This window comes from Telmatherina bonti (genome assembly GCF_933228915.1).
Source record: "Telmatherina bonti genome assembly, chromosome: 20".
Taxonomy (NCBI): domain Eukaryota; kingdom Metazoa; phylum Chordata; class Actinopteri; order Atheriniformes; family Telmatherinidae; genus Telmatherina; species Telmatherina bonti.
In genome coordinates, this window is record NC_136618.1 from 19,063,793 (window position 1) to 19,079,222 (window position 15,430).

Genomic DNA, 15,430 nt, shown 5'->3' on the forward strand with positions numbered 1-15,430 from the left:
AAAGCACATTGAGGAGTTTAGACTGTTTAGTAAATGATGAAAAAAAAAAAAAAATGGGAATACTGCAGGACAGAAATGGTGTGGCATTCATGTCTTTCCACAGGCATTCAGAGGCATTCCTGGGTGTGTTTACAACGGCTCTGGCAAATTAGCATAATCCTGCATATATTAAAATGGGCGAAAAGCAGACGTCAACAGTTTCTTGCCAGAGGGGGTTGATGTGTGTCTACATCTCAATAGCTTACAACAGAGGCTGAAGGCAGCTGCTCCATTCTGGTCCTGCTGCAGTCTCTTAGCTACTTTATTAGCCTCCTCAGCACTTGGTTAATTTAATGATAAACACTCTTTTATTCAGCTAAAGCTAAACATCGTTTTGTTTTCTGATTTGAGGGTTTAAGATTCTTGATTTTGTGGAATGTACAAGTATATTGCAGACACTCAACTACTAACATATTTGAAGTACTTAAATATTTAACTCCATGCTACTTTTAATTTGATACATTTTAAGGAGAACATCACACTTTTTACTCCATTTAACAAACAGCTGCATTTAGATTACACACTACTACGTAATGTTATGGGAGACATCAAGACATTAAAGGAATACCCAGGAAATCAGTTAAAAATGTACCTTCTTGTCAAGCCGGAGTACCATACCTGAAAGTCAACAATGGTCCAAATGTATGTTGAGTTTTCCAGCAATATGTCATGTTTTCTGTCACAAGCGACAGTGATTGTGGTTTGACACTAGGTAAACTCTGGTTGTTGAAACTGCAAATCTTCACATGCTCAGTAGGTAGCTGTAGCCCACCATGGTGGACAATCTTGTGGGTAAGTTGAGGCTACACATAAAGACAGCATCCTCATGCGGCACAGCCCCTAACCCCAACTCAGCCCACTGCGGACACGCCTCCTCTCGGCACAACTGATGCAGACGACAAATCACCAGAAGCTGCATGTGAAGAAACGTCAAGGCTAAAGTCAAGGCCAAAAGTGCCGTCTAATTAAGGGGACGCACCCCTGTGGGAGGGAAACGCCCTAAAAACACACCATGCTGGCCTTTTAATCTGTTTAATTATAATCCCACTGAAAACACATGTGGAAACGGGAATAAAGCGAATGCAACAAAATCATGGAAATGATTTTCTTGTTTTTGTTTGTTTTTTTTTTAATGCTGATCTCATACACGTGCCAGAACATCAACAGTGTAATAACATTAATTACAAAATGTATATCTGCTTAATATGCTATTTGATCGTGTTTTTTTTTTTAGTTTACATTTACATAGGGAAACATTCATTTATGTACAAATATTTATCTGAATGTTTTTTTTTCTATTCATTTAAATACATCACAAACTTCAGAAGCGGAGTGTCCACAGTCCAACATTCTGGTTTCTAACTCCCTGCTATACCAGGAGTGTTATGTTGATATGTTAATATAGTAAGCATAAATAATTAAATATTTGACAGACAATTCAATGCAAATACAAGATCCAAAGTAAAAATACTAAAATGATCTTCCTCTACATAAAATGGCATTAAATTTGAGCTATTGTTATATGAACCCTAGATAGTTATTGATCGGCTAAAGGAAATACAAATCATGTTGTATGGTTACATTGTCACTTCCTTTACAAACATACTTTTCTCAGTGAAAACTTCAGGTAGCCGTTCAATAAGGACAAATAGCAGGATAAGCTATATTTTTGCCTATCCAATGGCACAAAACATCAGATTAATACAGAGTTGAACTACACAGCTAAATCCTGCTATTCTGTGATCAAAACAAGACTGTAAACCAGATCAGGATTGTCTCCACATTCAAGCAGCTGATAGAAATACCTTGTTATATTGAAGAAAGTCGGGCTGGGATGTCCAACGGGAACATTATTCAGATTAGAAGATGACTTTTTCCTTTATTTAGGATCATGGCCTATCCTGATGGCAGGGGTTATATATACAGATAGGCTACGTTCACACTGCAGGCCTTAATGCTCAATTCTGATTTTCTTGTCAAATATTTCATTTAAATGTGACCTATCTGCAGACTGCTGTGTGAACAGCTCATGCTCCTGAAGTGATCCTGTCAATGCTAAAACTGCAGAGTGTGGTGGCAGTCGGCAAATTTGGGAGCAGGTTATGGTAAAAAGGCTGAAGAAGAGAAAGACATTTAATTTTGCTATGATGTCCCTACTCAGAGCAATTGCTTCAACATCAGTACAGAGGAGTGTGTGTGGATGCGTCATCAGAGCTGGGAGTGGTGGGATCAGGATGTGAGTGGTTTCACAGAGCTTGAGTTCTTCCAAAACTTTAGAATGTCAAGAAATACATTTTATCACATCTGTCTCACATTGCCTCAAGACTTTTAAGGCGCGCCACGTCGTTCAGGAGACCCATCATTGTGAGAAAGTGAGTAGAAGTTGGGCTGTACTGGTTAGCAACGGAAGCAGGTTACCGCACCTTGGCTAACCTGTGTGGCATCGCCGAATCTTCTGTTTGCTCTGTAATCTATGAATTTTGCCCTCATGCCTAAGTACATCAAACTGCCTCTGGGAGACCATGTCCAGAAGCTCCAGAGTGATGTCAAAGTCATAGTGAATGCGACCTGGCGGTTCAGACTGAAATCACACGGAAAAAAAAGATCAGACACGTAGCGGATTCAGAATTCAGATCCCATTTCCAGGTAACCTGGGTTGCTTTTGGAAAAATCATATCTGTGTTGTTCAGACTGTTGTGAAAAGATGTGATACAGGTCGCATAGAGGGCAAAAAAAAAAAAAAAAGCTAATCAGAGTTGGGTCATTTCAGCCTGCAGTCTGAATGTAGCCTTAGAGACAAAGCCATGGGTCACATAGAGTAACAAGTCAAACAAACACATTCTCACCCTAACACGCATACACACAAACACACTCAACATGCTTCTTCCCCTGAGACTGCTGTTGTGCTCGACTATCGTTTTAGAAATTAAGGCTGATCACTGAAACAGAAAGGACAAAAAAAGGTGCCTGTCATGCCAAAAGAACCAATAAATAAAACACAAACACAGTATAAGGGCCTTGTTGTCAGTGCATAATAATAATAATAAGAAGAAGAAGAAGAAAGACAATGTCAATAAACAGTCATTGTTCTCCTAATCAATAAATTAAACACAAATACAAAATATTAGAAATAGGATTTTTCTGTATGACCTTCAGTAATTGCTTCATTTGGAGGCAGATAGTGCACACACAGTGAGAAGAAATAGTCCCTTTTCAGTCTTGTAGTCTCAATACTGTCTGTAGACCTTTCCTGGCTAAAAAGGACATATTAAAATGTAGCGTAACTATGAGTATTGTATCAAATATCAGTTCTTAGCTTAGTCTGTTGCACAGAGGAGCTTAATAGCAACAGGAGTTAGGAATAAACGCATTAAAAAAGACAAAAATATGTGTCAGCATGCGAGTCGTGTCACTGTACCGTGTGTCCTTTATACAAACATTTGACAAGATGGTTTGTTTACAGTTTGTTGAAACTGCTACCTTAATTATTAGTTACAGCTAGGACCCCTTTGGACCTAGAAAAATAGGAAGCACTTTTTAAAAATTGGAATCAAGACACACACATACAGTCCACACTCTCTTTATCACATGCACGCAGAATATGTTTGTGGCAACTGTGATTAATTCACCAATTCGCACTCTTTGCAAAGGCCCAAAGTGCTCTTGTGGCTCACCAGCGTCTCTACCTCACCTGGAGGAAAACGTCTCAGCTCTCGACTTGCCCTGCTGGGTTGGCCTTGTGACACTGGGATGAGCTGTTCTCAGACAGATGGCTAGTTGTGCCACTGGCTGACACTGAAATAGCCTTGTTAGTTTTTTTTTGTTTGTTTTTTTTTTAACAACTATGTGTAAAATTTGACCTAATTTTGTAAAACCATAATGTGAGATTATAGTATTTTCAAAATTAAATACTGATTTTTTTATATCATGAAACATCACTGCTTTACTACAGCAGGCTTAATCTGTAACATCAGGTCACTTAAAAGATAAGATCCAATAGACAATTCTTTGAGAGTAAGGAACAGGTGGAGGTACAGGGGAAAAGGGAAATGCTACATCAAAGCTGGAAGGAGCAAATTGGGGCAAAGGGGAGACATGTTAATAAATAAATAAATACTGTAAATTTACATTTCTTGTTCAAAACAACTCCCACGGTGAGTGACCCCACAGTGATCTGAAACGTCAGCAGAAAAAGTGAGTGTGTTATGTTAGCACCCTAGCCTTACCTTTCAGTGCTACTGTGTGATAATCATACAGTGTACAGTATTAGACATGAGTGGGTACATGTGTTTATGTGTCTCATAGTCTGGTCTGAGCCTCAGGTATATAGATCTCGATACTGTCTGCACTTTCCGTTGCAGAGCTCTGCCGCACTGATGCAGCACGTTTGGCAGCTAGCAGGCGTTTGCGAGCCTCCAGACGCTGGCGCTCAGAGCTCTCCAGCGAGCGATCCCGAGCCAGGGGTGGGTGGCCCTTCAAGGGCTTCTTTGGCACAGGAGGGGGCATCCTTCTCTCCTGGACAGGAATGATAAATAGTCTTAAAGACAGACCACTGAGTCTCTAGGACAGGCTGCAGGTAAACACGGTGACGAGTGACACAACTGCAGCCAGTTTGCACAAGGATTAGCTAGAGAAGTTGCCGGCATAATGTGTAAGCATGCAGTTTTGGATGAGGTTATGGTTCACAGTGGCAGCCATTTGCGTGGGGTAAAACAGCACCATGGTGGCCATTGCGTGAGGTATGAGACCATTGGAGATGGACAGGCCCCAACGGTGCATGGCAGGAAGAGAAGCTTCTCAAAAGCAGGTCACTGTCAACAGGACAGAACAAAACACACAATACACGCAGCGGCGTCAGGCAGGCACCATAACAATATGCAACACAAAAATGCATGCAAGAGAAGCTCAAGTGTAAATCTTTTGGACTTACAATGCAAAGTATACAGTAATGACAGCAGAAACCATGCGGGTTAGTGAAGCATTCCAAATTCATGTTCAGGTTAGTTTGATCATTTAAAATGAGACGAGTGACTGGTATTTGCACCTGAATTTCTGGGGGAGTCAGAGGTTTCCAGTTGTTGGCTTTGAGTTGGTGGAGTTCATCAAACTTCAGGCTAATGTTCTCGATGGACAGCTGGAGCATGTCCCAGAAACCTGCCAGATCCTGGGAGACGGGCCGCGGGTGTGCATTTGGGTTCTGATTTACACATGAAGACAAGCATACAAACACATACTGTTTATATGCTTCATCACTCATTTGATTAGTTTTGTTGTTTTGATTAGTAGCTTACCATTTTTAATGTATGACAAAGAAATTATAAGACACAAGCCCTACACTGTCATTTGAGGGATTTCTTGTAATTGATTTCTTCCTAACCCTTTGTTTTAAATCACGCAGCAACATATGACAAGAAAACAACCTTAAAATAAAGTGAATGTCATTCACTGCAAGACGAATACAGATACAGCGTACAACTTGCATTTTAAGAGATTTCAAAGAATTAAGGTGTAAAATACTATTCCTGAGCTTCTTCACGGATGGTCTTACTGTCACACAAAGTGTCAATAATGAAACAAGGGTATGCTATTATGACATATATAAATATGATATATTAGTGTCAAAATGAAAGACTCCATGTTTGTAATGGTCCATCTTTCGCTCCATAGGCTCGGTTTTCATGAGAGAAAGATGGCAAAGATGTGATGTCTGTACTAGATGCACAGTAAATGACTGCTAGCCTGGCCTGTCAGCATGATTTGTGCAGGATGATGTCAGCGTTAGAAGGGAGAAGGGTGGGGGGCTGGGAGAGAGAGCATGCAGAGGATGAGGTGACACATACCAGATTCTCCTCACACAGCTCCCGGAACTGCTGGAACTTCTGGGACATCAGCAGCTGGGCGCTCCCCACTGCACTGCGGATCTTCCCCAGGACTGCAGAAAGACAGACAGGCACATGCATGCACGCACGCACGCAGACACACACAATTCACAATGCAATTACTCACAGAACTGCACACTGCAGGCATGTTGCACCATTTAAACGGGGGGATGAATTAGTAATGCAACAAAAAAAGGGGTGTGCCACTGTCCTCCTTTACATGTCTTTTAGTGACTGAAATAATTTGGGAACCTGAAATATTTACCAAAATTCTACATTTCTCTACAAAAAAAAAAAAAATCAAACAAAATAAAAAACAAAAAAATTAATTAACACACAAATTTACAACACACAAATTTAATATTCCAACATACAGTATATGTAGATATTTGGATGCATTCTAATTTAAGGGTTTGTCTCAGGGCTAACATTTGAAATACCGAATGCTGCATTGCGTGACCTGATTCATTGCGTGAAGTGCAACTGGCTCATATGTCCCAGTGGAAAACAACTGCAAATGCATACATCACACAACACAAATCCGTTGGAACCAGCGACTGAGAGGGAGAGTAATGAATCTGCAGCAAGTCTTCAGCCCTCTCAGGATGTGCGTCTATGTGTATGTGTGTGTGTGTGTGTGTGTGAGGCTGGTAGCGTGGGATTTGGGAAAAACATAACCTTGAGACACCCTCCCTGTTCTGCCTGGTTTGTGTGAGAATCTGTTGCCTGGAACCAAAACACTAGCTGCATGAGCAATGACATTTTCTGCAGAACACTAAATCAGCTGCATAGTAAGGACAGGTATAAATACAGTGCTTTCTGCCAGAGGCTTGTTTGCTGAGCCTGGTTTGACCATGTGTGTGTATGTGTGTGTGTGAAACATCATTTGACGTGAGCACACATCCAGACAAGCGCTGCTCGTGTACTCCTTTAAGATCAAATAGCTGCCTCAAAGGAGCACTGAGCGAACTCTGTGTGAGAGATCATTATACAGTCTAGAGGACACATGTGTGGCTGAAGCCAGCAGTGGCCTATTGATAAGTATGCACGGTATGTCTGTGGAGGCCAGAGGGCCTGAGACAGGAACAAGCAGCTATTGTGGTCCAATACCATGAATACCAGCACCCTCTGAATCAGGAGAGCAAGAGGATGAAAAACAGATCTAATATCTTTGTACAACTGATTTTCTTGTCTTCATATGGTATTAAATCTAATCATCCAACTTACTTTCATCATGCAGCTCATTGTCCATCTCATCTTGCTCCATCTGTCTGCACCAACCCTCCATGCGCTCCGTCTCAGCCTGCAGCAACTTTAAGAACCAGCGGCCGTCGCGGGGGCACACCGATCGACCGGCGGCTTCCAGAGCCTCCACCTCTGGTTCTGGTACGCTGTCCATCCAAGGGTCTGGAGGAGGCAGGATGGACGGGTCAAAGCCCACCTCCCCATAGTCATCTGCAGCGCATGCATGGTAGTGGTTCCCAGAGCCCTGGATGCTGACAGTGGAGGTGGCAGCATCTCGGGAGTGCTGGCGCGGCATGGTGGCACAGTGACGCGGTGGTAGTTCTGGGACAACTGTAGGATCGTCGAGATCTGCCTGGACAGCTGTGGTTACACTGTTGGACCGGGTCATCCTGCGGTAACTAGGACAGGATGCAAGATAAAAGTTTGGAGTCAAAGACTATTTTTAGTTGGATTCCTTTGAGAATATAATATATTATTCACACACAATTTATGAAGGTGCTTCCAAGAGTGAAAACTTGAAATCATGATCACAGTGATCTCATCTCTGATAGCAATGAATAGCATTTGCAGTGCAGAACATCTTTTGTGTGTGTCTGTGTTTTGTCACCTGGCTCATTCAGAAGCAACAGAGTGTGCAATCATCTGTCACACCACAAGCCCCGTTTTGGCGCTAACACACACACACATCCACACACCTGGGACCCCGCTGTGCAATATATGCCTCAGACGTTTTGTAAAGTCTTCCACACAATGCGCAACCCACATACACACACACTCAAAGATTAAATCAGTGCACACACAACAGAGTTTGCTATATTCTAAAGAGCAGCTCACCAACCCCTTAATGAATGGGATACTGGAGAGACACGTATGTTTGGTTTGCAAGATGGCTGGACAATGCAGTAGTCTTACCCTTACCAGATTACAGCCAAAGTGCATAAAGACTCAAAGGTCCTAATTTATTACCACCAAAACATATAGTTGATTTCTGATTTACCTTGGAAAGAAGAAACGTGCTTTGACAAAAACAGAACAGAAAAGTTCATCAGTGCCCATTTGAGCTCCACGGAGATCTTCATGTAAAATAGCCTTTTTCCTGTGGTTTCTGCAAACAAACCAAAAAAACCCCCAAAACAGTACACTGCCAACCTAACAGATGCACTCTGACCCAAACATGACCACAATCCTTTCCCACGTAAACCTAAGCTTGACCTGCCCACAACATGGTGCACACATACGCCCACAGCTCCATCACGGCTGCCTTGGCCCATCTCCGGACTCCAACTCCTCCTGAACCATTCATCTTTACTTCCCCTTTACTCATTCATCTCCCCTCTTCTGTGAACACGAGGACAAGAACAAGAACAAGGGAGTGGCGTCGGGTAGATCAAATGGAGTGTGTGCACTTTATGTGTGCATACCAGCAGTATGGAGTGTGTGAGTGTGTGAAGAGCAGTTAAAGAGTAACTCTTCTAAGCAGGTGTTCAGTTCCAATGACCTCAGTCTGCTTTCTATCACCTGGTGAAACTTCCTGCAGGCAAGGCCAAACACAGCCCAGACAGATAAGTGGATGTATCAACAGGCAGGATGCAAAAGAACAGGAAAAACAACAGTGTTTAAAGTCAATCTTTGGAAAATTTGAGGAAGATATGCAGTAGCACATAAAAAAATACAAAGTTCATATTCTTATTAGATCCATGTGCTGAAAAGTTGTAAATCACCTCAAAGGTGGAGCTCTGCTTTTCATTACGCCGCTACTTTTGGAATGCTTCTTTTTTTTTTTTTAATCATTACTTTTCCTGACATCTACACAGAAGTTAAATTTAAACCACAAAATTAAAAAGGAAACTGAAAACAAATTCAGAAAAAGTGTCCCAGATGACTCACAAAGAGGAAGAATTCAGATATCTGAAAGTTGCATCTGCAGATGTTCTTGTCTCATGTTAAGTCAAATGAAAAACATTTAATCCCTTAAAGATGAAAACAGAAAAGGTTGGGAGCCTCAGCTAGCCCAGTAGCTGTATTTCAAGACGGTGGTTGTGCATATGGTTTAGCGACTACAGGGCCGTGACTGCAAAGCCATCTGGTGACCAACAAACTCACACAGACAATACTCTAAAATTAGATTTGTACATTGCAGTTTGTTTATTTTTATTTCCAGGTTTATCAATCATCCATTCATAATTTTTTAAAAAGATAAAAGAAGAAAAAATGCTCTCGTCTCCTAACAATTTAGAACAATAAGTTGCATTTGTTCATATATTTCTCAGTTTGTTTACGCCTTTCAGTTAAACTTAGCTCAAACAGCAGGGTGAGGTTATGACCCGCAGGTGCTGCATATAAACACACAAACACCCACACACAAACACACAGGAGCAGGGCCGTAGGAGATTGGCACTCTCACTGTCTGGGAATCTAATGTAGGGGGTGGCATGGCCAGACCTCCCAGGTGCACACACATAAACATTCACACATGATGCATGCCAACAGGTAAACGGTCAAACATGCCCAACCAATAATAAAGTCCAACTTACACCAAACATTAACCAAAGAAAAGCAAAAGTCCCTGCACAGTCCAGCAGGCAAGCCTCAGTAGACTAAAGGGTGTCTTGATACGTTAATATTTGGCTTGGCGTCTCATGGAACGCCGAGCTTGGTTAATCAGCTGAGACCTCCTATTACATTCCCTGAAACTGTGCAAGTGTATGTCTCTAAGGGTTGGACGCATCCTTCTATGTGACCTTTGGTTAAAGCTGATTTCTCTTTGAATTCCAAATACATTCTCTCATCCAACATACGGTCCTGGTATTGACATGGTGAATGGAGGTGGACATAGCAGCCATAAATGCCTGAGTCTCCCGTCAGAGGCATTGGTAAAGTTCATAATATGTGAGCAAGCACAATGGTGTGAACAATAAACTGCTTCTCCTACAAATGCAAGCATTCTGCAATTAGAATGAAAAACTGACTGCAGCTGACTGACAGCACAGCGGTCCCTCTTAGAACCAAACAAACCCAATAAAATGCCACCCCCTTCTCTTTCCCCCCGTGTCCCTCCTACACATACACAAACACAGCCTGAAAGTAGCCTGAATCACAATGACTGGAGCAACAGATGGCTGTCAACTCACCCCCTCCACCCTCTCAGCTCCATCACATCCTCTGGCCCAGCTGTCGCTTGGGGCCCCTGGCTGAAGGGACTCTGACGCCAGCCTCCCTTGAACTGGGGACAGCTGCTGAGGGGTATCTAGTGTAAGAGGGGGGTGCGGGGCTCCTGTCCACTGCCTTATCTCACCACTCAGACTTATCCAGTTTCTTTTTTCAACATCTTTCTCTCTTTGTGTCTCTACTTACCATCGCTCATCCTCCACCTGAATTCCTATCGACTGGAATTTTGACTGCTCCTCTGTTGGCCCTCCTTCCTCTGGGTCCACCTAAAAAAAGAGAATGAGGAGGGGGATGTCAAATCGCAGCCAGAATCTTGGTTTAAAACTATGACAGAAACGACAGCTCATCCACAAACCTGAATCCCTATGGAGAGGCATTTGCGCAGCGCTTCTCTCTGTGCCTTGGTGTCAGCGCTGACATGTGCAACAGCAGATGTGGTGGCTGTGGCAGTGATGGTGATGGTGCTGTTAGTGACATGTTGGCTGGCAGGGCCGTGCACCTGAGCATTAGCTGCCTCTATGGCCGCTGTCAGGGCCTTCATGCTATCGATGCTCTCTGTAGAGTTGGACAGCCCCGGCTGAGAACTGATGCCCGTCCGCTGCCCGGAGCTGCCGTCCATGTATGCATCCTGGGCAGATTCGGTGCTGCTTTGGGCCGTGATGGAAATGAAGGGTTTGGATGGGGTGGTCCGTGGTGGGACAGGAGGTGGTGTCTTTTTGTAAGTGGTGATGCATGATGACACTGCAGTGGAGAAAAAGAAAGAGCAAACATATGATCAAATGAAACAATACAATGTGTTTCACGCAGGTATTTTAAACTTCACAGTAAATTTAACACAGCCAAACTAGGCAAACATTTGGACACATCTACTTGTTCAAAACTGATTGGCAGTACTGCACGCCCTTGGACTAATACTATGAAGAACCGGGTTTAGGCATTGTTTACTGTAACCCTTTTATTCACTGACCTATTGAGAGGAATTCTTGTCCATTATTTAAACCTATTGTCTTTCAAATCATACATTGTTTTCATTTGTATGAAATTCTTAACGTTTTACGTGGATATTCACACCAGTTCATCTGGAGACCTCAAGTTCATGTGTTGGAGTCAAATGCATAGTAGATTAGGGCCAACTTTAACAAATCAGAGCCACATCTAGTAATAGGATTAGTATGTCAACGACTTGACCCACTGATCTACATGGTTAAGCCCTCCACGCATTGACTGTACATGCGTAGAACATTTTGATCATGCTATGTTCAGGCCTGCTTGCAAGCCCTACTGTTATTTGCACACATAATTAAGCAGAGAAGATAAATTACCCCATAGAAGTCAGCCAGAGAGTTCAATGCACGCTAAAGGCTTTGTGTGAAATCCAATCAGATAGCTATTAAAGAAAAAGAACCATCATAGCTCTGTTCAATAACACACCCCTCTGTCTGTCAGCAATCTGCCTCTCATATTACAGCTACAGGTTCTGCATGAACAATGGAGACTCTCAGACACACTGAGAAAGCCTGTCTATAGAAACACGTCAACAGAAGAAAGAAAGAAAAACAGCCTGTGTACAAAAAGACTAAAACAACCAACTCCTAACAACATTATGGCTTGGAATCTCCTTCCTGGGCTGGCGCTGTCATCAAAACTAGGTCGCCCTCTCTCTGCTCTACAGCAGAACTAGGACAGCGGGTTTCCTGGATCTCTTTAATCCCTACAAAAGACAAACATCCTACCGTGGCGAGATTGGGGCTCTGTGAGCGACAGACAACTGTTGCCAACCACACCCAGCACATGCAGCCATGTCTAAAACTATTAGAGCAGGATCTTGTTTTGCTTTGTGTCTTGTCATCTCAGTGACAGCTAAAGAGAGGCTTTAACATGTTGGAGGTGAACATAGGGCTGACTTCATCCTTTTGGTTTGTCAGAGTCATCCACCTCCCTTCACCACTCAACCACCCACCTTCCCACTTCCCTCCTGACACACCAGCAGTGATTGGAAGATCAAGCTTTCAGTCAGGGTTTCACAAGCTGGAAAATAATTCAAATGGGACAAATGCTGCATTTAGATGAGATCACAGTTGCTAATATGAGGGTCTTTGATGGTGGCGTAACAAGCCACAATAAAGATTTCCTGTATTTATTTCAACACATGAATGGCATATGTGTTTCTTTAGATAGTGTACATGCAAAAAAAATGATTGCCAAAGACATTTTGAGGCTACATTATGTGAGCAAGCCATGATATGCCTCAACTTCTTACAGGGAATATGATCGACAATCAGAACTAATCTTTGAAAAGGTCAGAGAGTACAACAAGGGGGCAAAAAACACACAGAGAACACACACATGTCCTCGCACAGAAGGCAGGTCCTGCCCCTATCTACTGTGGAGGTTCAAAGGATAGAATGTCAGCCACTTTCAGAGCTTCTATCCTCTGAAGTCGTCTAAAAATCACACAAGTGTGTGTGCGTGCTTGTGTGTCTGTGCTGGATAACAGTATGTGTGTTCAAGCTCCTCTCGAGCCACAAAAGAGTTAAAGGTTTTCATTTGTTCAACAAAGCACTGTATGAAACACGAGACAGCAGAGAGTGTCCAGCCTAGATGTCACAGTGAGAGCCAGACACTCCAGAGAATGGCCGGGGTTTCGGATGCCAAGACAGGTTAAGTAAACACATCCAAGAGTCAGAACATGCCCATGCACACATGCATGCGCATACATTCTTGCAAAGGCACACATATAATACTGACACAGCCAAGATTAGTGTTTCAACCTCTCCACATCAAGGGAGACCGCAAACTTCCTGCCTGTGATACGCTCTCCATCTATCAGAGGCTGTTGTCATCAGTGCACTGTCTTGTGCCAGGGACTTGTATGGATTCAGTTCAATGTTAAACAAACTCAAATATCATTAAACACATTTGAATGCTCTAATTATTTCTCATCTGATTAATACGAGGGGAAAAAAACCATCTGACAAAAACAACTGTCCTGATAAGGCAGAGGCCAAGTTTCCAGTTTCCACAGAAATGATAAGAAAAGAGTTTGATCCTCTTGTAGTCATGAAAGTGTTAAAGAGCTTCATTGCCCTGGACCTCTCTCACACACACACACACACACACACACACACACACACACACACACACACACACACACACACACACACACACACACACACACACACACACACACACACACACAGAGTCAAGGACAGAGTGAAGCAGGAATGTGACGCAGGATTCCATCAAACTCTTAAGGAGGAATGTGGGAAACATTTCACCAGCTACGGATAAACACTGGCAAGAACACACAAAATTTTTTCTGACTCTTAATAATACCAAGTTAATGCAGCTTTCAGTCTAGGCTAAAATAAAAAAAAAAAAAAGAGAGACGCTCCATATTCTCTTGTTTCTGATGAAAGAAAGGAAAAAAAAGTTAATCACCTAATGGAAATGAGTAAACTCCCCCCCAGAAGTAAGTGCAGCCTGCTGGGAGGATTGTCATCTCAAGTAAGAGTGGAGTTTGTGAATGACAAAAATTCTAGTGCCTCTCTGCCAAATCCCTCTTTGACAAATGCTTCAAAAGTCCCATGCCGGCAAGCTGGTGTGAATAGCAGTTCTTCTTGGCAGACCACTCCCCCCTACCCCTGGCCTTGATAATATCAAAGAAAGCCTTCTTCCCTCCCCTGAGACAAAGCAGTCTCCATTCATTTCTCCAGCCCTCAGAATAAAAACAGACATGCTGCCCAGTTCTCCCTCTGACCCTGCTGATCACTACGACCCACATACATCTGCATAGGTGTATACTGTTTCCTTTATTTAATGACTGCATTCATATGCCCAGACAGACTGAAGGAAGACAGCTGCCTTGTAATCTCCAATCTGAATATCCGTGTGATAGGCCACTTCAAAGAGCAGACAGTTTGGTCAAAAGACTAGTGGACAGGAACGAGCTCCCCCCAGCGGAGGCCAAGGGCAAATCCACCACCTTCCAAATAAATACAAATGCTGGATCAGGGGGCACTTGCTTTGAGGGGGGGCATTGACAGCTGAGCCCAGCTGCACTGTGTTTGGGGGTGAAGGTCTGCCAGAGGGAAGAGGGTAGAGGCTAAGTAACAGAGAGGAGGAACTGAACAAGAGAGAGGAGGAGGAGGGACATGGATGAGTTACTGCCTGGCTCCGTCTGCTCGCTCTGTCCATTTGTCGGTCAATCTCTTTCTGTCGCACTACTACCCCCCCTTCAACATGCACGCTCACACACAGAGAACCAGCTGGAGTCTTTTGTAATAGTGTCACCATGGTGACACATAGCAACATGAAGTTTGCCAAGAGGCCTGCCGTTTTACAAGCAGCAAGTAGAAGATAGACACTGTGAGCCATTTGTTTACCTTGACAGGAAAAACTGATACTCATTTACAGACCAACAAACAAGAAAAAAAAAAACCAAAACAAACAACAACAAAAAATAAAAACAACAGGAGTATAGAGGGGAAGCTAGCACAACTTTATCATCACATAATAGAAGGGAGTGTTAGAAATAAATATCCAATAATATTTGCCACGCTGAAGCGTTTGCTTTGTGCAGCTGATTACGGAACTCTACCAACCAGTTTATCTTGTCCTCTTGTCAAAAAAGGCTGTCCTTGTGTTTCTGGGACAGTGTCATGGGAGACAGTAACTTCAAACGGTTCACATTGTGTGACATTACAACACTGTTGTCAACAGTAGCGCCACAAAACAAATCCTAATCCCAACTCAATGTCGCCCCCAGTAGGCGACTATCAGTCACTGTAAAAACTGGAAAAGAATTACAAAATGCTTTTGAGATGCTAGAATAATTTATAATATCAGGTTTGTTGATTATCGCCTATAATGTCGGTCAGCTAAAACGGTAGAGGAACAAAAACACAATATACACACACAACGGTCCTTTAAAAGTCCTCTGACAGCTCTCTGAGCCACCTGAAATTCTCTCTGAAACCTTCACGTCTGTCTACAGCTCTCAGCCACCAAAGGTCAGAGGTCACCAGAGAGGGTTTCTGCTCTCCAGATGCCGGAGCTCTCAGACACAATAGCTCACTGTGTATGCCTGTGTGTATGTG

General features: G+C 42.9%; 1 protein-coding gene across 2 annotated transcripts in view; it reads right to left on the minus strand.

Moving 5' to 3' along the window:
• Nucleotides 1-1,183: 1,183 nt before the first annotated feature.
• Nucleotides 1,184-15,430, minus strand: part of dlgap1b (discs, large homolog-associated protein 1b) — a gene marked incomplete at its 5' end in the record, with an annotated part of 40,895 nt that continues 26,648 nt past the window's right edge. For both annotated transcript variants that reach the window (XM_079259520.1, XM_079259519.1), the window contains 6 exons: nucleotides 1,184-4,554; nucleotides 5,084-5,236; nucleotides 5,880-5,971; nucleotides 7,146-7,561; nucleotides 10,518-10,597; nucleotides 10,687-11,072. In XM_079259520.1, coding sequence (XP_079115646.1) covers nucleotides 4,339-4,554; nucleotides 5,084-5,236; nucleotides 5,880-5,971; nucleotides 7,146-7,561; nucleotides 10,518-10,597; nucleotides 10,687-11,072 — 1,343 coding nt within the window. In that variant the 3' untranslated portion in view covers nucleotides 1,184-4,338. The remainder of the gene's footprint in view (nucleotides 4,555-5,083; nucleotides 5,237-5,879; nucleotides 5,972-7,145; nucleotides 7,562-10,517; nucleotides 10,598-10,686; nucleotides 11,073-15,430) is intronic.